The sequence below is a fragment of the Halichondria panicea genome, chromosome 1 (genome assembly GCF_963675165.1).
Source record: "Halichondria panicea chromosome 1, odHalPani1.1, whole genome shotgun sequence".
Taxonomy (NCBI): Eukaryota; Metazoa; Porifera; class Demospongiae; order Suberitida; family Halichondriidae; genus Halichondria; species Halichondria panicea.
In genome coordinates, this window is record NC_087377.1 from 4,069,534 (window position 1) to 4,087,959 (window position 18,426).

At 40.0% G+C, this 18,426-nt stretch overlaps 1 protein-coding gene across 1 annotated transcript; it reads left to right on the top strand.

Annotated features, from left to right (window-relative positions):
* Positions 1-3,488: 3,488 nt before the first annotated feature.
* On the top strand, positions 3,489-16,697 carry LOC135334227 (uncharacterized). Its single transcript, XM_064529339.1, has 33 exons — positions 3,489-3,856; positions 4,044-4,199; positions 4,326-4,463; positions 4,724-4,861; positions 4,925-5,131; positions 5,184-5,324; positions 5,382-5,594; positions 5,845-6,018; positions 6,076-6,273; positions 6,335-6,463; positions 6,523-6,708; positions 6,774-6,965; positions 7,019-8,218; positions 8,276-8,401; positions 8,454-8,579; positions 8,641-8,780; positions 8,895-9,203; positions 9,304-9,854; positions 10,011-10,225; positions 10,392-10,594; positions 10,663-11,017; positions 11,251-11,496; positions 11,852-12,214; positions 12,287-12,442; positions 12,619-12,738; positions 12,935-13,057; positions 13,235-13,360; positions 13,873-13,989; positions 14,161-14,301; positions 14,402-14,542; positions 14,643-14,783; positions 14,952-15,524; positions 16,191-16,697. The coding sequence occupies exons 1-33, from the start codon at positions 3,613-3,615 to the stop codon at positions 16,517-16,519; spliced, it is 7,917 nt and encodes a 2,638-aa protein (XP_064385409.1). The 5' UTR covers positions 3,489-3,612; the 3' UTR covers positions 16,520-16,697.
* The last annotated feature ends 1,729 nt before the right edge of the window (positions 16,698-18,426 follow it).

Below are 18,426 nucleotides of genomic sequence, written 5' to 3' on the forward strand. Positions count from 1 at the left end.
CTTTCTCGCTTTCCTTATCCTTATTTGCACACATGCATGCTATTGATTTACATGAACATGATGATATAATTATGATGACAGCAAGTTTATGATTATAGATGCGCATACGTATATAGGATTCACTACAGTCGTGACAGCGTTCGTATCTAAGAAGCAGAGTATCGTCGCTGTAACTGCTATAAGTCTTGTCATTACTTGCTTAAAATCATAATAATTATGAGGGGGAGAACTTCCATCATGTTATATCCATCATGATGGGCTGTACTCGATAGTGTTTCTGTCTCCTGGAAGCTTCAGCTGGTGATTGGCCATTCGCTATTGGAGGGAATAGTACTACCATTACAATCAACAAGTGCTCAGTCAGGGCAGGTAAGTTTGCATGGTGACATTATTACTAATTTTTAATCTATTTTAATGTGTAGAGAACTTGTTTTAATTCGCTTCCATATCGAAGTGTTAGTGATAGTTCTGGCTTAATAACTACATATGTACAATTGGCCAGTGAAGTTGGTACCCTGACAGAGGGTCTCATTGTCAACATATCCACCAGTTCTGGATCTGCCATAAGTATATATAAGAAACTTGCTTGTTGGAGTATCTTTTTCATTCACAGGCAACGTATTACCAGTTCTGGATTTGCCATAGGTATACTTTGCTTGTTGGAGTATCTTTTGGGAGCATTATTTTACCGTCGTTTACAGGCAAAGTTGACTATCACGAGACACATGCAGTTGACTCTCACCTTTCCTAGCGGAACCATAGGAGGAGTCATGATTCCATTTTCTGTTCCATTAATTGATGATAACATTGCTGAACATCAATAACATTTTCTCATAACAGCTTCAACAAGTGGAAATGGAATTGGGATATACTCACAAACAACATACAGTTGAAGTGCATTCATGATGATCGTAAGTTGTTACCGTTCAGTACTTTATGCATGGGCCGTGTGCTCTCGTATTGTATGCGAAGGACACTATACAAGCGAATCGCAGGTAAAGCATGGGAAATTACATGCCCATGCTCACATTCAAAATCCGATAAATTACACAGTATATATACATGTATATTAAGCTTGTATGAGCTAAAGAAGCAGTTAGCAATTAAAGCTCCAAGATTTCTTTGAAGCAAGAAATGACTCATATATAGAGCATATACATATAGGTGGCAATCTAAATCTCCCAAGGAAGACCACCTCTCTATATAACGGCCAAAAGGCGTTCTCTAATGGTGTCCGTTTATGGAGGTCCACTGTAAGTAACATTCTTGAAAAGCATTTCCTCATTGTACAAAATATTCTGGATGCATGCATCTAGTCGATATTCGTGGGCGTTTTTCTCACAATTGCGTTTGCTTTCAAGAGGCAAATGACCTCTCAGGGTCCACTTTTCTTATACCTACGCAATTCCGCCATCTTTAAATGACTGTGAGATGGGCGTGGCTGTGACACCGTATTTTAATACAGTGCAGTAAAAAACTAGTGTCGCGGACCTAGACCCTGAAAGAGTGGGTCTGGCTGATTTCACCGTACAGAGTTGTGTTGACCGCGCCACAAATATCGTGGCGCTCTAAATGGATGATAAGTGTTTGAAATAAGTTGTGAAACCGCACAGCTACACCGCTATAGCTACCGTAAGACCTCAATTTAAAGCAACACTTTTTAATTACCAAGCTAGAGGTCGCTTCTTGTGGAGGTTGAAAAATTATATTTAGAGGGTCGCATCTAATTAGAGATAACTTTATTTGCCTCGATTTCAGGCCGCTTAAAAACATTGATTTTCCAGTGGGCTACAATCGAGGCTAGGGAGTGGCTACATTTACCTCTATTTAGAACGTGACATTAAAAAATAATTGTCAACGCAGCTGTTGCTAAATTGCTGAAGCTCCTGGGTGTCGCATGTTTGGAGTGTCGACTTAAATCAAGGTCTTACGGTAAAATAGATTTGGTAAATCTAATTATGTGGTTTCACACATCCGTCCTCTTAACCACTAACCACTTATCAATGCAAACAGCCACTTAGACTGCTGCACATGCGTGCCACCTAGAGAGTAAAATACCACAATAGGGTGAGTAGTTGTACTTACATGTATCTCAACAATTTAAAGAAATTGTGCTGATAGTGACCATTATAATTATAGGCAATTGTTGCATTTTGACCTCTGAGATCAAAGGAAACACTGTGCCAATAATTATCTGCCATAATTATACAGTTCAGATGGTGCATGAACTGTGCCACTATCTGGATACTGCTGGCACAGTATGGCTGAAGTTACCTAAAGCCCACTCTCCACCCATGCAGTAACCCAAAATGATCCCTTTTGTGTTTCATTACTTATACAATGTAGTGGTAAGCAGAAAACGTTTTTCATGCGTATTCCACATGCAGCCGACCACAAGCTATAAAAGGAGTGATGTGCACGTGTACACTGCCACGGTTAGCCATATAAAATCAAAATAATGTGGGCTGGAGGTCAAACCACATGTGTGTTTACTTCCACAGCCGACCACAAGCTATAAAAGGAGTGATGTGCACGTGTACACTGTTAGCCATATAAAATCAAATGTGGGCTGGAGGTCAAACCACATGGGTGTTTACTAAACCAATATACACCTACTTATTGAGAGTGACGTAGTATGACGCTTGTACCCTAACATGGTTACACTATACAACAGCCAGTTGGATCCTCTAATTGTAGTTACACGTACCATCTATTGTGTACACACATCAAAGTCATCACCCATTATAGTTGTATAGTACTAATTATAACAATCTGTTGTGTACACACATCTAAGTCATTGAATATATGACCCATTAGTTGTACCCTTTTACCACACAGTGTCACAAAGCTAGGGCTGTAACCAGAGGAGGTACGACAGGTGCAGCTCAAACAATTAGCTTTTGATTGAGCAATAATTATCCGCCCACGCCCTGCCCACGTCATATGTTTTTGCTGAGAGTAATCAAAGGCTAATTACTTGAGCTGCACCTTATAGGCTTCTCAGGTTCTTTGCTCTAAAAAGTATCCGATTTGCTTTTGGCCCGTTGCAGCTAGACTGGCCGAAGTTCAGCTGGGTAGACGGCATTATAGTGCAATAGTGACTGCTTGTTCACTATTTGTCAGATGAAGTGTTATTATAATTATACGTGCTAATTGTCGTAAGTTTTGCAATTTAACTAACATTCATACGCTGCTCTGCAACATTGTCGCTATATTCACCTTTTGTTGTAATAATTATGCACAAACAAATCTCTATTGCATGGTTACCACCTGCTATGCACAAACATGTGAGTCAGTTTGTTGTATAAGTCAGTTATGTTTACTATTAATTATAATAGTTGAGGTTTGTATTGAGGTTTGTGTCATAATGACACAAACCTCAATACAAACCTCAACTATACAAACCTCAACTATATAATTATAGCTCAGCATGTCCATTTATGGAGTGTACAGTAGCCTGGCAGTGTATATAAAAGGCCACAACTAGCCACTGTTATAACTGTATAGCTGCTGAACTTGTAAGCTTCACAGTTCTCATCTCTTCGCTCCAACAATTTGCGGTTTGTTTTTGGTTGCAGCTAGACTGTCCGAAGTTCAGTTGCTGTAGCAAGCATGGGTAGACAGCATTGCAGTGTAATAGTGGCTGCTTGCTTACTGTCTGTGTTTGCCGTTTGTGTGGGTCAAGCTCCAATAGCTTTTGAAAATGTTTGTGAAGAGGAAGGTTTTTCCGATAACCTATCATGCGAGAGAGAAGATGGAGTGAGGCACTGCTTCTCCAGAGATGAACTTTGCAACAATAAAACGCTGTGTGCTGATGAATTCGATGAAGGGGTAACCACTGGAACTGGATTGGACTGTGAGATATAAATGGAATGTATGATTGTGCATCACAATCAATGTCACATACGTTATCAGCCTCAGGCAAATAATGTATGTGACATTGATTGTGATAACATGCATGCAAGTATTGCTGAATGTACATGTATTTTTACTGCTACATAAATATTAAAATGCATTGGATTACAATTAATATTGTATTGCAGGTGATGGTAGTCTCACTGGTCGCAAGGCTACTGACAATGGCAAAGTGGAGCCTGGATTTCTGTGTTTCAGTGGCACTATCCTGGACCTGGTACAACTGTGTGATGGCAAGGCGGACTGTGAGGGTGGAGATGATGAGACACACCCTCTCTGTGCAAGTAAGCATGTTATTATTGTAGTGCTCTTGCATCATGACATAATTATAACTATAGTGCATATATAGTTACATGCTATACAGTATAATTATACGTATACTAGCTGTCAATCTATTTCCTGTTATATAGACAAGTGTCTATTTCCCTACTATGGAGGATGTTTTCACACAAGGGAGTGTCATTCCACCGCTAGAGAAGCAAGTTGTGGACTGTGTCGTCCAGGGTTCGCAAGAGACTCGAGGAATTACGAAACTGGCGGATGTATTGGTATGTGCCTCATGATGTGGTTTAAGTTAGTCACTAGATGTATGTATAATTCTCGAAATTTAATTTGTGGATTTGCAAATAATGCTTCGTTTTCAAGTTATATATAAGTACCTATAGTTTTGCATGCATGGAGTTAATTGTCTAATTAACAATCATACCGGGAATTGTGGTTATTGTCTTAGTTGTATCTACATGTATTATAATTACTAACTGCTTTAATTCGTGTGATGTAAGCTTTGTCCTTCGTAAATCTCATGCAGAGGCTTCCTTCAGATTCCAAAGTACCTACAGTGTGTGCGAAAATCAGGGAAGAGAAGTTTTTGTAACACTTGATACAACTGGGGTCCTTGATCAGAGAGTGCTAGTGGAAGTCAGGATAATTGGTGGAACTGCTACAGGTAACAAAAACTTCTTACTTTGTAAAAATGAATTCAGTTGGTAATGATATTTTATACATGCAGTTGGTAATGACTTCACAATATCAACAAGTCAGCTTGTATTTGAGCAATTTTCTGGTGGAGAAACAAGTAGAGGAGTAACTATTGGGGCTGTACTCGACAGTGTTTCTGAAGGCAGTGAAACTATTCTCCTGGAAGCTTCGTCTGGTGATTGGCCATTCACTATTGGAGGGAATAGTACTACTGTTACAATCAATGATTGCAGTGCAGGTACGTATGTAGAGGATTTCAAGCTTGGTAAATTTACAGTATTTTTATGTAGAGAACCTGTTTTTGCTTCCACGTCGAATTGTTAGTGAGGGTTCTGGCTCAATAACTACGAATGTACAATTGGCCAGAGGAGTTGGTACCCTGACAGAGGATCTCATTGTTAACATATCGACCAGTTCTGGATCTGCGATAGGTACATAAGTATAACTTACTTGTTGGAGTATCTTTTACCATTCACACATGCATGCAGGCAACATTGACTATCGTGAGACACAGTTGACTCTCACCTTTCCTAGCGGAAGCCGAGGAGGAGATAGGATTCCATTTTTAATCTCCTTAATTGATGATAACATTGCTGAACAACAAGAACATTTCCTTATAACAGCTTCAACAAGTGGAAATGGAATTGGGATATACTCAAGAACAACATACAGTCGAAGTGCATTCATTAGTGATAATGATCGTGAGTTGTTATAGCAGTATACTTATGCATGGGCCGTGTTGTATTGTATATTGGGTTGATAAATGCGAGGTTAGTCGATTGCGAAGGACACTATACAAGCGTAATTGCATTTCTAACTATTGTGAATCGCACGTAAAGCATAGGAAATTGCATGTGCATGCTCACATTTGAAACCCAATAAATTACATAGTATACGTGTATGTACATGTACTTATATAGTAGTGCGTGTTTAATTTGGTACTGTTTTCAGCCTTCATAGTTGAATTTGAGTACCCAAGCTACACTGTAATGGAAGGAGAGAGTGTGGAAGTCTGTCTAGTCAACACCACCAATCCAGAGAGAGTCCATAATTTCATCGTGCAGTTCTACACTTCATATGACTGTGATATTTCATCCACTGTTACCGTAGTAGATGATGCAACAGGTATAATAATTATCATAATTATGCACAATGTATCAGGTTTTTTGTTCTTCCATACAGCTGACTTAGATTATGAAGCACTGTATAGCGAAAGTGATGTCGTTTTCCCACCTGACACTAATCGAGCATGCACGATTATCAACACTTACCACGATAACTTGCAAGAAGGAGTGGAACAATTCATTGTAAGGTCTGTACATAGCAGTGGAGTTGGACAGACCTCTGATTCTACAGATATTTTGATTGTAAATGTGAATGGTAAGCTAACGGTTCACCTTGTACGTAAATGTGATATTATCAACCATTTATACACGTGTAGTGGGTCCAGTGACAGTATCGATTGAAGAATCACTCTATTCAATTACCCAACCTGAAGATTCCGTGGAAATATGCATTGTTTCTAAAGGCAGCCTGGATGAAACAATCACTATAAGCCTACAAACTCAATGTGCGTTCTAAAATGGTATATTGGATATCTAAAATTCATGCACGTTCTACCCTGTACAGATGAAACCGTGGAGCTGACACTTTCTGCAACAGTTACTCATGCATGCTCTATTGTTAATTTTTCTAGTGACCTGTTTTCCAGAAATGGTCTCATTGAGACCATACAAGCTGTGATCATGTCAGATAATCGTCGAGTGACCCTTGACCGATTTCAAGCCGAGATAATATTGTTTGCTGGAAGTGGTGGTTAGTTACATGACTGCATGGCATCATTATCGCGTTACTTAGTACATATATATATATACTTGCAGTTAAGGATGAATGTCCAGTCTTACTGGACCCTACCAAGGGACAAGTTGAACAGCTGCTCACTGATGGACAGATTCTCCCTGGCTCCATTGCCATATACTCCTGTGATGTCGGGTTGGTTCCTGATGGAGCACGATTCAGAGAGTGTACAGCTGATCTCACCTGGTCAGGAATCCCACCTATTTGTATTCAAGGTAAGATCTCTTGGTCAATTTCGTTCTTAAATTCATGTAACTACATGTATCAGGTGTGGAAGGCGTTGTTGAAAGTTTGTCTAACGATTTTATTGTTGGATTTCCTTTCACTGATACGAACATATTTGAGTCACAAGCTCTTATTGTTACCACAAATGGTCAATCTGTTAATTTTCTCACTTACGGAAATCAATTTGATAGTGTTTCTATTGTTAGGAACACTGATTATACTTACACTGGCATTCCAAACTCCTATAGCAGGAAAGGTATCAACATAAAAGCAAAAACAAATGAAAAAATTGTTGTTCACGGCTTCCAGAGTACCGGTTTTTCAATGGATTTCTATTTAGCGATCAATGTGAGGCCAGTGGTTGATGTTCAAGAGTATGAGTATTATTCAATACCATACAACTACCCCAGCTTGCTACACCTTGTTGCCACTGAAGACAACACTATTGTTAACCTTGGATCTTCATCCATCTCGCTGGATCGCCTTCAAACACACCAAATTGATGATATTGCTTCTCTTACATCAATTAGAGTTTCAAGCGACAAACCTCTTTCTGTTATCAGTTCTAAGAACTGTGTAGGATCTTGTGACTACCTCAGCGAACAGTTGTTGCCCACTCACCTATGGGGTAGAAGATTCCTAGTGGCATCATTTCTTGGACTGAAAAATGGAGAGAGCTTAAGAATTTTGGCGTCAAAATTTCCTACTACAGTCACAATTGCGTGTGCAGGGAGTAACATTCCTCGTGTAGAATTTCTCTTTTCTCGTCTTGGTCAGTGGAGAGATGTAAAACTTGATGAGCAGTCTGGGGGTGTTAGGGACAGATTTTGTGTAGTAGAAGCTACGAACCCAGTGCATGTTCTTCAGTTTGCTCGAGTTAGTGTGGGTGATTCGTACATGATGACCATTCCAGCTGTTGAACAATATGGAGAATATTTCACCGGATTCTATGTTCCAAATATATCTCCTTTTAACTTTGTAAATCTCTATGTGGCACCTGAACATTTTGTTCCTGGAGGGATTCTTGTTGACGGAGATGCAGTGTTGGACTGGACAACTGTACGGTGTCATAGTGGTGAAATTTGTGGGTATATCTCAAGACCTGTTTTAGCAAGAAGAAATTATCACACGGTACAGCATCAAGACCCCAGAGGCAGAATAGGAATATCAGCGTACGGATTTGATACTGGACAGAACAGTTCTTACGGTTATCCTGCAAGCATGTACATACCATCTCCACAAAGTAAGCGAATAGTAGATCTATCATGCTAACCTCTCTAATGCCTCCCCCCTTATTCAGGTGTTGACGAATGTGCACCAAACTTGAATATTTGCGATCTAAATGCCCAGTGTATAAGTGTGAATGGACGTTACGAATGTGTCTGTAATGATGGCTATGAGAAAAGAAGAGATGAAACCTGTACTGGTATGTAACTTAATGTGTTAACTGATAAATTAGCAGATTTTGCACCTTACAGATATAGATGAGTGTGCAGTTGGTACTAGTGGCTGTGATGTCAATGCTTACTGCACTAACACTATTGGTGGTAATAACTGTACCTGCAATACTGGCTTTATTGGAACTGGGAGAGTATGTACTCAAGGTATGTGCTCTCGATCAAGCTTGGTATGGAATAGTTTTAATAATTATTGTTCCTTGAACAGAATCGGATTTAACTGAATTTGAGGACTACTTACCATTTATCAACGACAAACAAGAAGCGATAGATCTAAGTGATGATTCATGTTCAAAAATACCAGTACCTGCCATTCCCATTGGACCTGACACAGTCACTCAAATATGGGTATTGAAATAAATGCATTCTTTAAATATTCACACTGCAATAATTATTATTGTTTTAGATTTTGATTTAAGCAAATATAAATTGAACTGCAGTTATTATTCTAACTTCACACAGATCTGTGAGAATGGAGTCATTTCTATTGGTGAAAGACCCTTCAAGTTATGGAGACCGAGACGTTTCCCCAGTGACAATCCACTTATCCAACAGGCAAACATCTTAGCTCCATTCTGGAATGATCATGAGCCAAATCCAGGTCTTGGAGCTGTGAAATCTCAAATTTTTGAAAAAGGTCCCGATCAAACTGACCAAGGCATTAATAGATTCGTTGCTCATCAGCAAGGTCTGAAGGAGTTCAAAGGTGAATGGATGATACTTGTGAGCTGGGAGAATGTGTCACCATACACTCGATGCAGCGATGTTCAAGTGAGTGCAATACTTGTTCAGCATATATATATGCGCACACTAGCCCGTTTACACGACACCTAATAAATAAATTATAGTATAATTATGTTCTTCCATGCAGGTAGAGCAAAACTCCTACCAAGCTATAATTATCTCCGATTTTACAACAACATATGCTGTGTTCACTTATAATGCCAATGCATTGAAGTGGTCCAGTATTTGTGATGATGTGTACTCTATTATTGGCTACAACTTTGATCAGAGGAAGACAGAGTCTTTAAATATTCCCTCATTTCAAAACCATCGTTTCAGTGGATCAAGTAACATCAAACAAATTCCTCTGAAATTCCGGACTCAAAATGTTCAATGGGCCAACCTGATCTATCTCATTGGCAAGGATGAAAGCCCAATACAACGTTCAGCTGCTGAATGTGTATCGATGGGAAATAGAGACGGGAGTCAGTTTATGGACCGTGGTGTTCGTGTGGAACAAGGTCTGTCGTGTCCATGCTCAGTAGAACAAGCATTCCGAGATCGAAGATATATCCATGCTGCTGCATATCTCGCTGAGATCACTGGTGATGATAGATTCCTTTCTAAGAACTGTTTTGTACAAGTGTTTAAGCCTCTCAGAGCTAATAGAGGTGTTCATATGTGCTGCTACAGTACAAGGTAAGATGATGTATATGCATATGCATGTGTGCAAGTAGTGGGAAGTCGTATTCTGACTTTCTCGAATCAATATTTGATCTATCTATAATTATATTTAACACATACACATGAGTGCATCATTTGATTATGTTGCACAAAAGTGATTGCCTTTTTTAGTGAGGAGTCACATGGAGCTCTGTTAGGATCACCATTCCAAAGTGAAGCAAGCTCTCTTTTACGATTCCATCCTTACACTGAGCGTGACGACTTTATGGAATATGATTACCAATTTCAAAGGAGCTGTTGCTTCGGTAAATCAGACAACATGTGCCCGACTTACACCAACCAGCGCAGGGCTGATGAATGTTTGAGCTACACACCCTCAGAGTTTGGTAAGTCATTCTAGACATAGTAATGATTTAAACCATTCACATGTGCATTGCATGCATGCAGGCTTAAGAATGTAAATTTACCGTCTTATTATTTCATTGCATGTTTTAATTTCCTGTGAGCTGTGTGTTATTGAGCTCTTGTGATGAATTGTCTATTCTTTCTCAGCCTGGTTTTGGGGTGACCCTCACTTCAAGACACTGGATGGTGCCGGCTATACATTCAATGGATGGGGAGAATACAGCTTACTGGAGATTAGCACATCAGAGGTTCAGTTCCTTCTTCAAGGTCGGACCAATCCTGTCAGCAACTCTAAAGCCACTCAACTGGTAGCCTTCGCTATGGAGGCCTTACCAAACAACCCTGTTGAGGTATATTATTTATGTTTGCAACATGTACAGCTGCTATTTATATTCTTTCTACATAAATTATTGTACAGATACGACTGGATACAGCTACGAATAAGTTTATCGTTCTTTTCAAAGGGTCTGATATTACTGACAGTGTCTCCACGATAGGGGATCTATATTTCTCACCAAATTTTGATGTCTTTATAACCAGAGATTCCCAAAATGTCCTAGTGTGTGCTTTTCCTATTGGCATTTCCATGACAGTCACAGTTTCTTCGGGGATGCTCTCATTTGTACTCGGAATACCTGATGATTTCCGAAATATGACTCGAGGGCTCATGGGCAATTATAATGGAATCGAAACGGATGACCTCGTGTATCGGAATGGGACAATGCTTGCTCAGAATTCATCCGATAGATTGATTCATGAAATGGGACAATCATGTAAGTGTATGTTTTTTGCGACCAATTGTACCTTCGTTTTAAAACTTTCATAGAGGTCACCTTATAATACAGCACGGTACCCATGCACAGTCTTCCTATAGCATGTGTTTAAACCTAGCTGTGTTAATAGGCCACCTCTTTTATTACACAGCCACTATGGGCAACCACTATATAGAACAAGTTTCGCGTACTGTACTTTACTATGCTTCACATGATTTTCGTTATTATCACAGGGCAAATCAGACCAGATGAGTCAGTGTTTACATATCCTGAGGGCAATACTGCACTGGACTTTGCTTTTCCTGACCACACCCCAGAGTTTCTGAACGATGTGGTTGCCACGGCAAGTGTAGAGGTGTTGACTGCCTGTGGGGACAGTGTACAGTGCATATTCGATACATCTCAGACTGGTGACATCAGTATTGGGCTGGAGACTAAGCTCATCAATGAAGCAAATGTGGCCTACAGGCAGCAAGCAAGTAGGTTGACGAGGATTGTGTGGGAAGCTATACAATCACATGTTCAAAGCCAACTCGTTAATTGGCGTTGTAAAGTGTGTTTTGTCGTACTTGACCTCATAATGTAATATTTGGTATAGTACATAATTAACAACATACTATAGTCCACCATTGTATAATTACAATCCTTGATTCTGAATATGAGCAAAGTATTTCGCTACCTAGCATTTCTTATCAGTATTGTGTCTACTGCAACGTTATCCTGATACTTGATACTAGATACAATAATTATTATAAGCCTGAAGTTATACTCACTTATACATATATAATTATACAAGTTATTAGCTTTCCCTCCCTCCCTCCCTCCCTCCCTCAGTCAACAGTCCACCACTCATTGCTGGTCCCTCTGTTTTTATGGTCACTCTGGGACAAGAAGCCGAGTTGGCCTTCACTGTAACAGACGATAACAATATCTCAAGCGTGTCACTAATTGGAGGCCTGCCCATCAACTCAACTCTAATGGTGTCACCAATGAATGGATTTTCCGAAGTTACATTTCGATGGACTATAACTGAGATTGTCGATGTGGCGCTGTTGTTTGTGGCTAGAGACGAGCGCGGTGCAGTGTCAGTGTTGAATGTGCAGGTGCAGATCTGTGCTTGTGAGAATGGTGGTGACTGTACAGAAGTACAAAGTACTGCAGAGAATACGGTGGTACTCAACTGTGACTGCCTTGAAGGTATGATGTTATATAGTTATGGTGTAATAACCGGACTGTCAGCTTTAATGATTCCACACATTTCTCATGCAGCCTATGTAGGTAGGTTCTGTGCCGATGACTCTGATGGCTGCACTAGTGTGATATGCTTTGAGGAGGTGACATGCGTCGATGTCCCTGCCCCTGGAGTGGGGGTAATGTGCGGACCATGCCCAGTAGGGTATTTTGGAGATGGACAGAAATGTGATGGTAAGTTATTAATTGAAATGCCGAAATTGGGCTCAGAAAACACACGTGATTATTTTATTGAGCATGCACATCGTCTAAAATTACAGAATTCAGAACACTAGATTGCAAGTTATGACTGCACGTATTTACACATGTACAGTTGTTGTGTTATTATTTCACATGATTGTCTCTTATAGATATCAACGAGTGTGAGGAGGATGCTCACAACTGTACTGATGTCTGTGTGAATGTACAGGGAGGGTTCGAGTGTGCCTGTAACCAAGGTTACACACTAGCTGACACTACATCATGTACTGGTAAGGGAACATAAATTTAATAACGACACGAACCTGTTATACAATCTATAGACCACGTTAAGATGTGCAGGCAGTAATATAGAATTTGTCCAATAATGAATTATAGCGCATAATAATGCCTGCTAAGCCTTTTCTGACATCCTGTAACATAAATTATTACTAAGGTTGGTGATTCGAATTTAATTTTTCTCGGCAGATGTCGATGAGTGTAGTGTATTGAATGGTGGTTGCCATCAAGTATGCAACAACTTTGAGGGAGGGTTCGAGTGCGACTGTTTGGACAGATTTACATTGAACAATGACAACACAACATGTCAAGGTGTTACTTGTATAATAGCAACTGCAATACATATACGTACTGTACAATTATAGATTCATTTGTTGCTTGACAGATTATTATAATGATAGTTTTGTGGCATGCACACATGCACAATAATTATTACGCCCAACAACATTTTTTTACCATTTGTGATTAATAATATACATCTTCCTTCAGTTATACCGGAGTCTACTTGTTCCGGTGACGTTATATGCTCTCAGAAATGTGTGAGGTTATTTGGTGTGGACGTGTGTAGCTGTAACCTTGGATACATGTTGGACAGAGATAATGTCACCTGTTCAGGTGAGGAGCTATTATCAAGTGCTTGTTAATTAAATTTTTATTAAATTCCATTGTTGAATATTTACATTACACATACCGTACTCTACCGAGATTACGCCCATGTCCGAAATTATGCCCACTCCCACTTTTGAGTGAAAGTTTTTATGCACCTATCAATGGCAAGCCCCACCTCCCCCAGTACGGGCATAGGTGGGGCTATAAGTGGGGATTTGATCTTGAATTTTTCCCCAGGGGCAGGGCAATTGATCATTGCGTATGCAGTAACTAACACAGCCATGTGCTGATCTGGTACTGATCATTGCACTTATACACGGGATTTGACAGCGAGGCTGCCCCCAGATGTGGTGCAGTTGAATTATGCAAATCCCCACCTATGCCTGTATTGGGGGAGGTGGGGCTTGCCATTGATAGGTGCATTAATACATACTCAGGTCAGCAAGAATGGAAATTATTGCTGAATCATTGACAATTATGCATGCATAAACATTATGTGCTGCTGCTTTATCACACAGATATTGACGAGTGTGTAGAGTCACCATGTGATCAAGAGTGCAGTAACTCTGATGGAGGGTTCGAGTGTATCTGTGAGGGAGGATATGTGTTGAACACGGATGAGAGGAGCTGTTTGGGTATGTGTGTTAGAGTGAAATGTTAATACAGCTTGTGTGTAGATATATATTGGACATAAATACGTACTAAGGAATAGCCATGCATAATTATGGTACCTATACATAATTATACCATGCTTTTAATTAAAGCCTTTATAGCTGTATTATGACGAATCATTGTTGCTCCTACAGATATAGACGAGTGCTTGGTGGCTGCTGAGAATGACAATGACCTTTGCACCTCTCCCATGTTCTGCTCCAATGTACCAGGTGGCTTTGAGTGTTTGTGTCCTGGGGGAACTGAGCAAGCAGGTGGCACATGTGTCTTCAAAGGTGAGCTATCTCTTGTACCAGCTAGTTTATAGTTACATTACTTAAGTGTATACCGTATAAAGTCTCTGAATAGACAACAGTTATTATGACATTCCTACAGATATAGACGAGTGCTCGGTAGCTGCCGAGAATGATACTGACCTTTGCACCTCTCCCATGTTCTGCTCTAATACACTGGGTGGCTTTGAGTGTTTGTGCCCTGGGGGGACTGAGCAAGCAGGTGGCACATGTGTCTCCATAGGTGAGCTATCTCTTATACCAGCAAGTTTATAGCTACATTACTTGAGTGTATACCGTATAAAGTCTCTGAATAGACGACAGTTATTATGACATTCCTACAGATATAGACGAGTGCTCGGTAGCTGCCGAGAATGATACTGACCTTTGCACCTCTCCCATGTTCTGCTCTAATACACTGGGTGGCTTTGAGTGTTTGTGTCCTGGGGGGACTGAGCAAGCAGGTGGCACATGTGTCTCCATAGGTGAGCTATCTCTTATACTATATTACTTGAGTGTATACCGTGAAGTCTTTGAACATATAATTGTATATTGTCTAAAGACGATGAGAGGTTCTTTATTCTTTATATATAATGACGATGCAGTGTCCCTTAGGCTTTCAATTGATTGATTGATTTCCTCTTTCTCCTCAGATACAAATGTTCGTCGTGTCAATGATTCTGTGATTGGAGATCCACTGATGACTGTACCTCTCTACCTCACCAACACTAGTGCACTACAGAGCAATATCAATCTTGGAGAGAATGAAGTTATTAACCTGTGTTTTGAAATCCATGGTCGATCTGATGAATATTTCAATCTCGTGTCTGACTCTTGTATTAGCGTGAATGCACATTACCAGCGAGCAGATCCACAACTACCCGCCAATATTATTGATGAGGTAACAGTACGAGCAGTTGGTCTTGATGGGATCTGCCGAAATATTGCAGTCAGTGTCGAAAATTGCCAGGCAACAATCGATGGATCTGTGCTCGATGAGACGTACACAAGTGCTGGAATATCTGTGAGACTGTATCGAAATCGTGTTCGAATTTCTGCTCCTAATTGCCAAGACCTTGATTTGGTGATGTGGGTGTTTTGTGAGCAGACAGAGTTGAGGGGCTACCCTGAACTGGGAGAGCCTGATATCGTGGTCAATGTTAATATGATTCACTTTGTGATTGCTCGTGGACTTAATATCAGAGAATCAGCTCATGGCTTGCTGGGTAAGTGGTGAATAAAGAGGGTACATGGGCTAAACACGAGCCCCGTTTACATTTAAACCAATCCGGATTAGCGTTCGTGTAAAACGAACCTTATCTGGTTTTAATTCGTATTAGCCAACCCACCTCTGAAGGTGGTGCAGATTGTGTCAGAAGCGGTTTAGGTGTGTGAGTAAACATGAAGAGCTAATTCGTTGTACATGTTTGTGGGTGTTTTTAAAGTAAGCCTGTAACTTCCTATCAGCCAATGTTTTGCGCAAATGCAATTAGTATATAGTCGTTTTACTATGCCCACTACTAAGAAAAATCTGACCCGGATTCAATTGGGACTCGACCCGGATTAGGTATCGTGTAAACAGGGCTCTAGTGTACACACTCAATCACGTACTCTAACAGTTGACATTTTTTACTTTTTAGAGAACAACATTTTGCATGGTGCTATATAATATGCATAATATAATATGGTGACTTTTGTTGAGGTGTTGTTTGTATACACAAGCTGCATGTTCATTTAAGACCTGGGTTTGGGTTAGAGATCACATTTGATGGCCTTTCTTCATGGGTGTACGGCCATTGAGATGGGTTCCACTGTACACAGTTAAGTGTTAAATACTTTAATTACTTTAAATACTAAAATCTTAATTTTTTCTGTCTATTTTTTTTTTACAGGTCAGTTTTGGAATGTTCCCATCACCATTGAGCGCTACTTGGGCTCTCTCTCTGATGGCAGCACACGAGACGATACCTACATCCTGACTGTCAACTATCCGAACATGTCCCCTCGTCGTTTTGTGACCTTTCTTCACTCTGTAACTTGGGACAGACGAGGAAAAGAGTACTGTTTGTACGGGGGTAACCGACAGGGTGGAGGGATACTTGAGATAGAGTCACCAAATGATCCCATTATCCAGGGACGCTACAGAGATTATATCGTGGGGGAACAGTTCGGAGTGGACTTTGCGTATTCTCATTTCGAATCTTCTGAGTGCAGTCTGTGAATAATTATCATAGCAATTATAGAGAGACTTCTAAGTGTGCGTTAATTGTAATTATAATCTTTCTTGTGTCACTGTTATTGTTATGTGCTAGCTAGTCTACTATCGTTTTAATTTGTATACATGACTCTACTAGTGGCTATAATTAGTACAAACTCTATTTCCTTATTCCAATAATTGCTCTACAAGTGAATTAATGATTTACGTGCACATGACAAGCAGTAAGCAAAATTATGCGTGCGTATGCGTGAGCAAGTAAAAATAGTTACGAGACCCAAGCTTATCTACAGTACGTTTTGTTCTGCCGGTGGATATCCACCGGCTTCAATCAGATTGCAGTATTTCAAGTGGATTGATCACACCTACTTAACTTTACCACGTGTGAATTTTGCACATGCTAGATTGATTGAGAGGCGTGGCCAACACCCACTTTTAATACTGAAATGATATTCATTGCTATTGGCCAGCTTATATACAGCCATTAAAAATAACGAGTTCATAATGCTATTGCGTAACATGCCAGAACAAACTGTAGATATAGGATTGGTTCCCATCCTCCTTGAGGGAGAGCGGCAATGCCTGTCACTAGGAATGACCGGCCCTCAAAGTATGCTAGCAAATGTATGCTTTATTTTGATCTCATCCCCCCTCTCCCTACTGTAGCCCAATGACGTGAACCTGCACTATATACACGTATAGCCTGTAATGATAACAACCTTGAGCTAGTTGTCTCACTCCTAGCAGCGAGTCCGGGGTATATATGTGTATGTTAACAAGACCATCGGGCCTTTGTATTGAGAGTTTCATGCATTTCCTCTCTTTTGTACATTATACGTAATACTATATACCATTGTGTACATGTTATGACTACATGTAAGGCCACTCCAAGTGATACTCTGGTTTCTGGTCCACCGCCCGCATCAGATTTTATTCTTGGATTTCTATCTCATTATTGGATTTCTATCCCATTATTTCTACTACGCATGCGCAGAATGGTCCATGCGGTACAAAATAGTGTGATAATGATATTCATTTGCAAAATAATGAGATTCATAAGGTGAAATTGATAATGACATAATGAGAAAAGCCGCCCGCCCGCATGCAATTAGAAAAACTTCAGGACCAGAAACCAGAGTGTCACTTGGAGTGGCCTAATGAAAAGTCTGCATCTAAGTAAAATAGTAATGGTCCCATGCTGCTTACTATACCATTATAGGTATATACCTAGCTACTATATAGCACTTTCTATCTATAGCTATAATTATGTGCTCTCAATCTCAAAGACAATTCCATTTTATAGTTTGTATGGTATACCTTTACAGAATTGCATATTAAAATTTGCCAGTGTACAGTTAAGTTGTTTGTTTGGGTGGTTGATAACTAGCCTCGATCCCAGGCCGAGTTTTTGCTTTTATAACGGTTAGTATATTAATACTAATAGTGCAATTGTGGTACGGAACCAGGTATAATGTTAATTGAACGTTAAATGGCACTATACACTAGCCTCAATTCCTGCATTAATCAGCCTGGGATCAAGGTTACACTATATACAAGCCTGATTGTGTTTCTAGCTAATGCAAAGCAAGGTACGTGTTTGCTTACCTCGCATTATACAATATTTACAAATCCCTTTGTTTTCTACACAATGTGCATGTTACCATCTGCGTGTTTGTATTACCCAACACAAGTGCAACATGCTATAATTATATTACACCATTGCCTATACGAACATAACATTCCATCTTGGATCGGGTCACTATGATTACACAAGGGTGCATGCGATTACTAACGTGTTGCCCAATAACGTCAAACTCTTCTGATTGGTCAAGTTTTTCACTAGTGATAATTATGGTAAATTCTTAGGTTTTCTTCCCATGCACTACTAGTGCAAAAGGCAGTAATAGCCTATA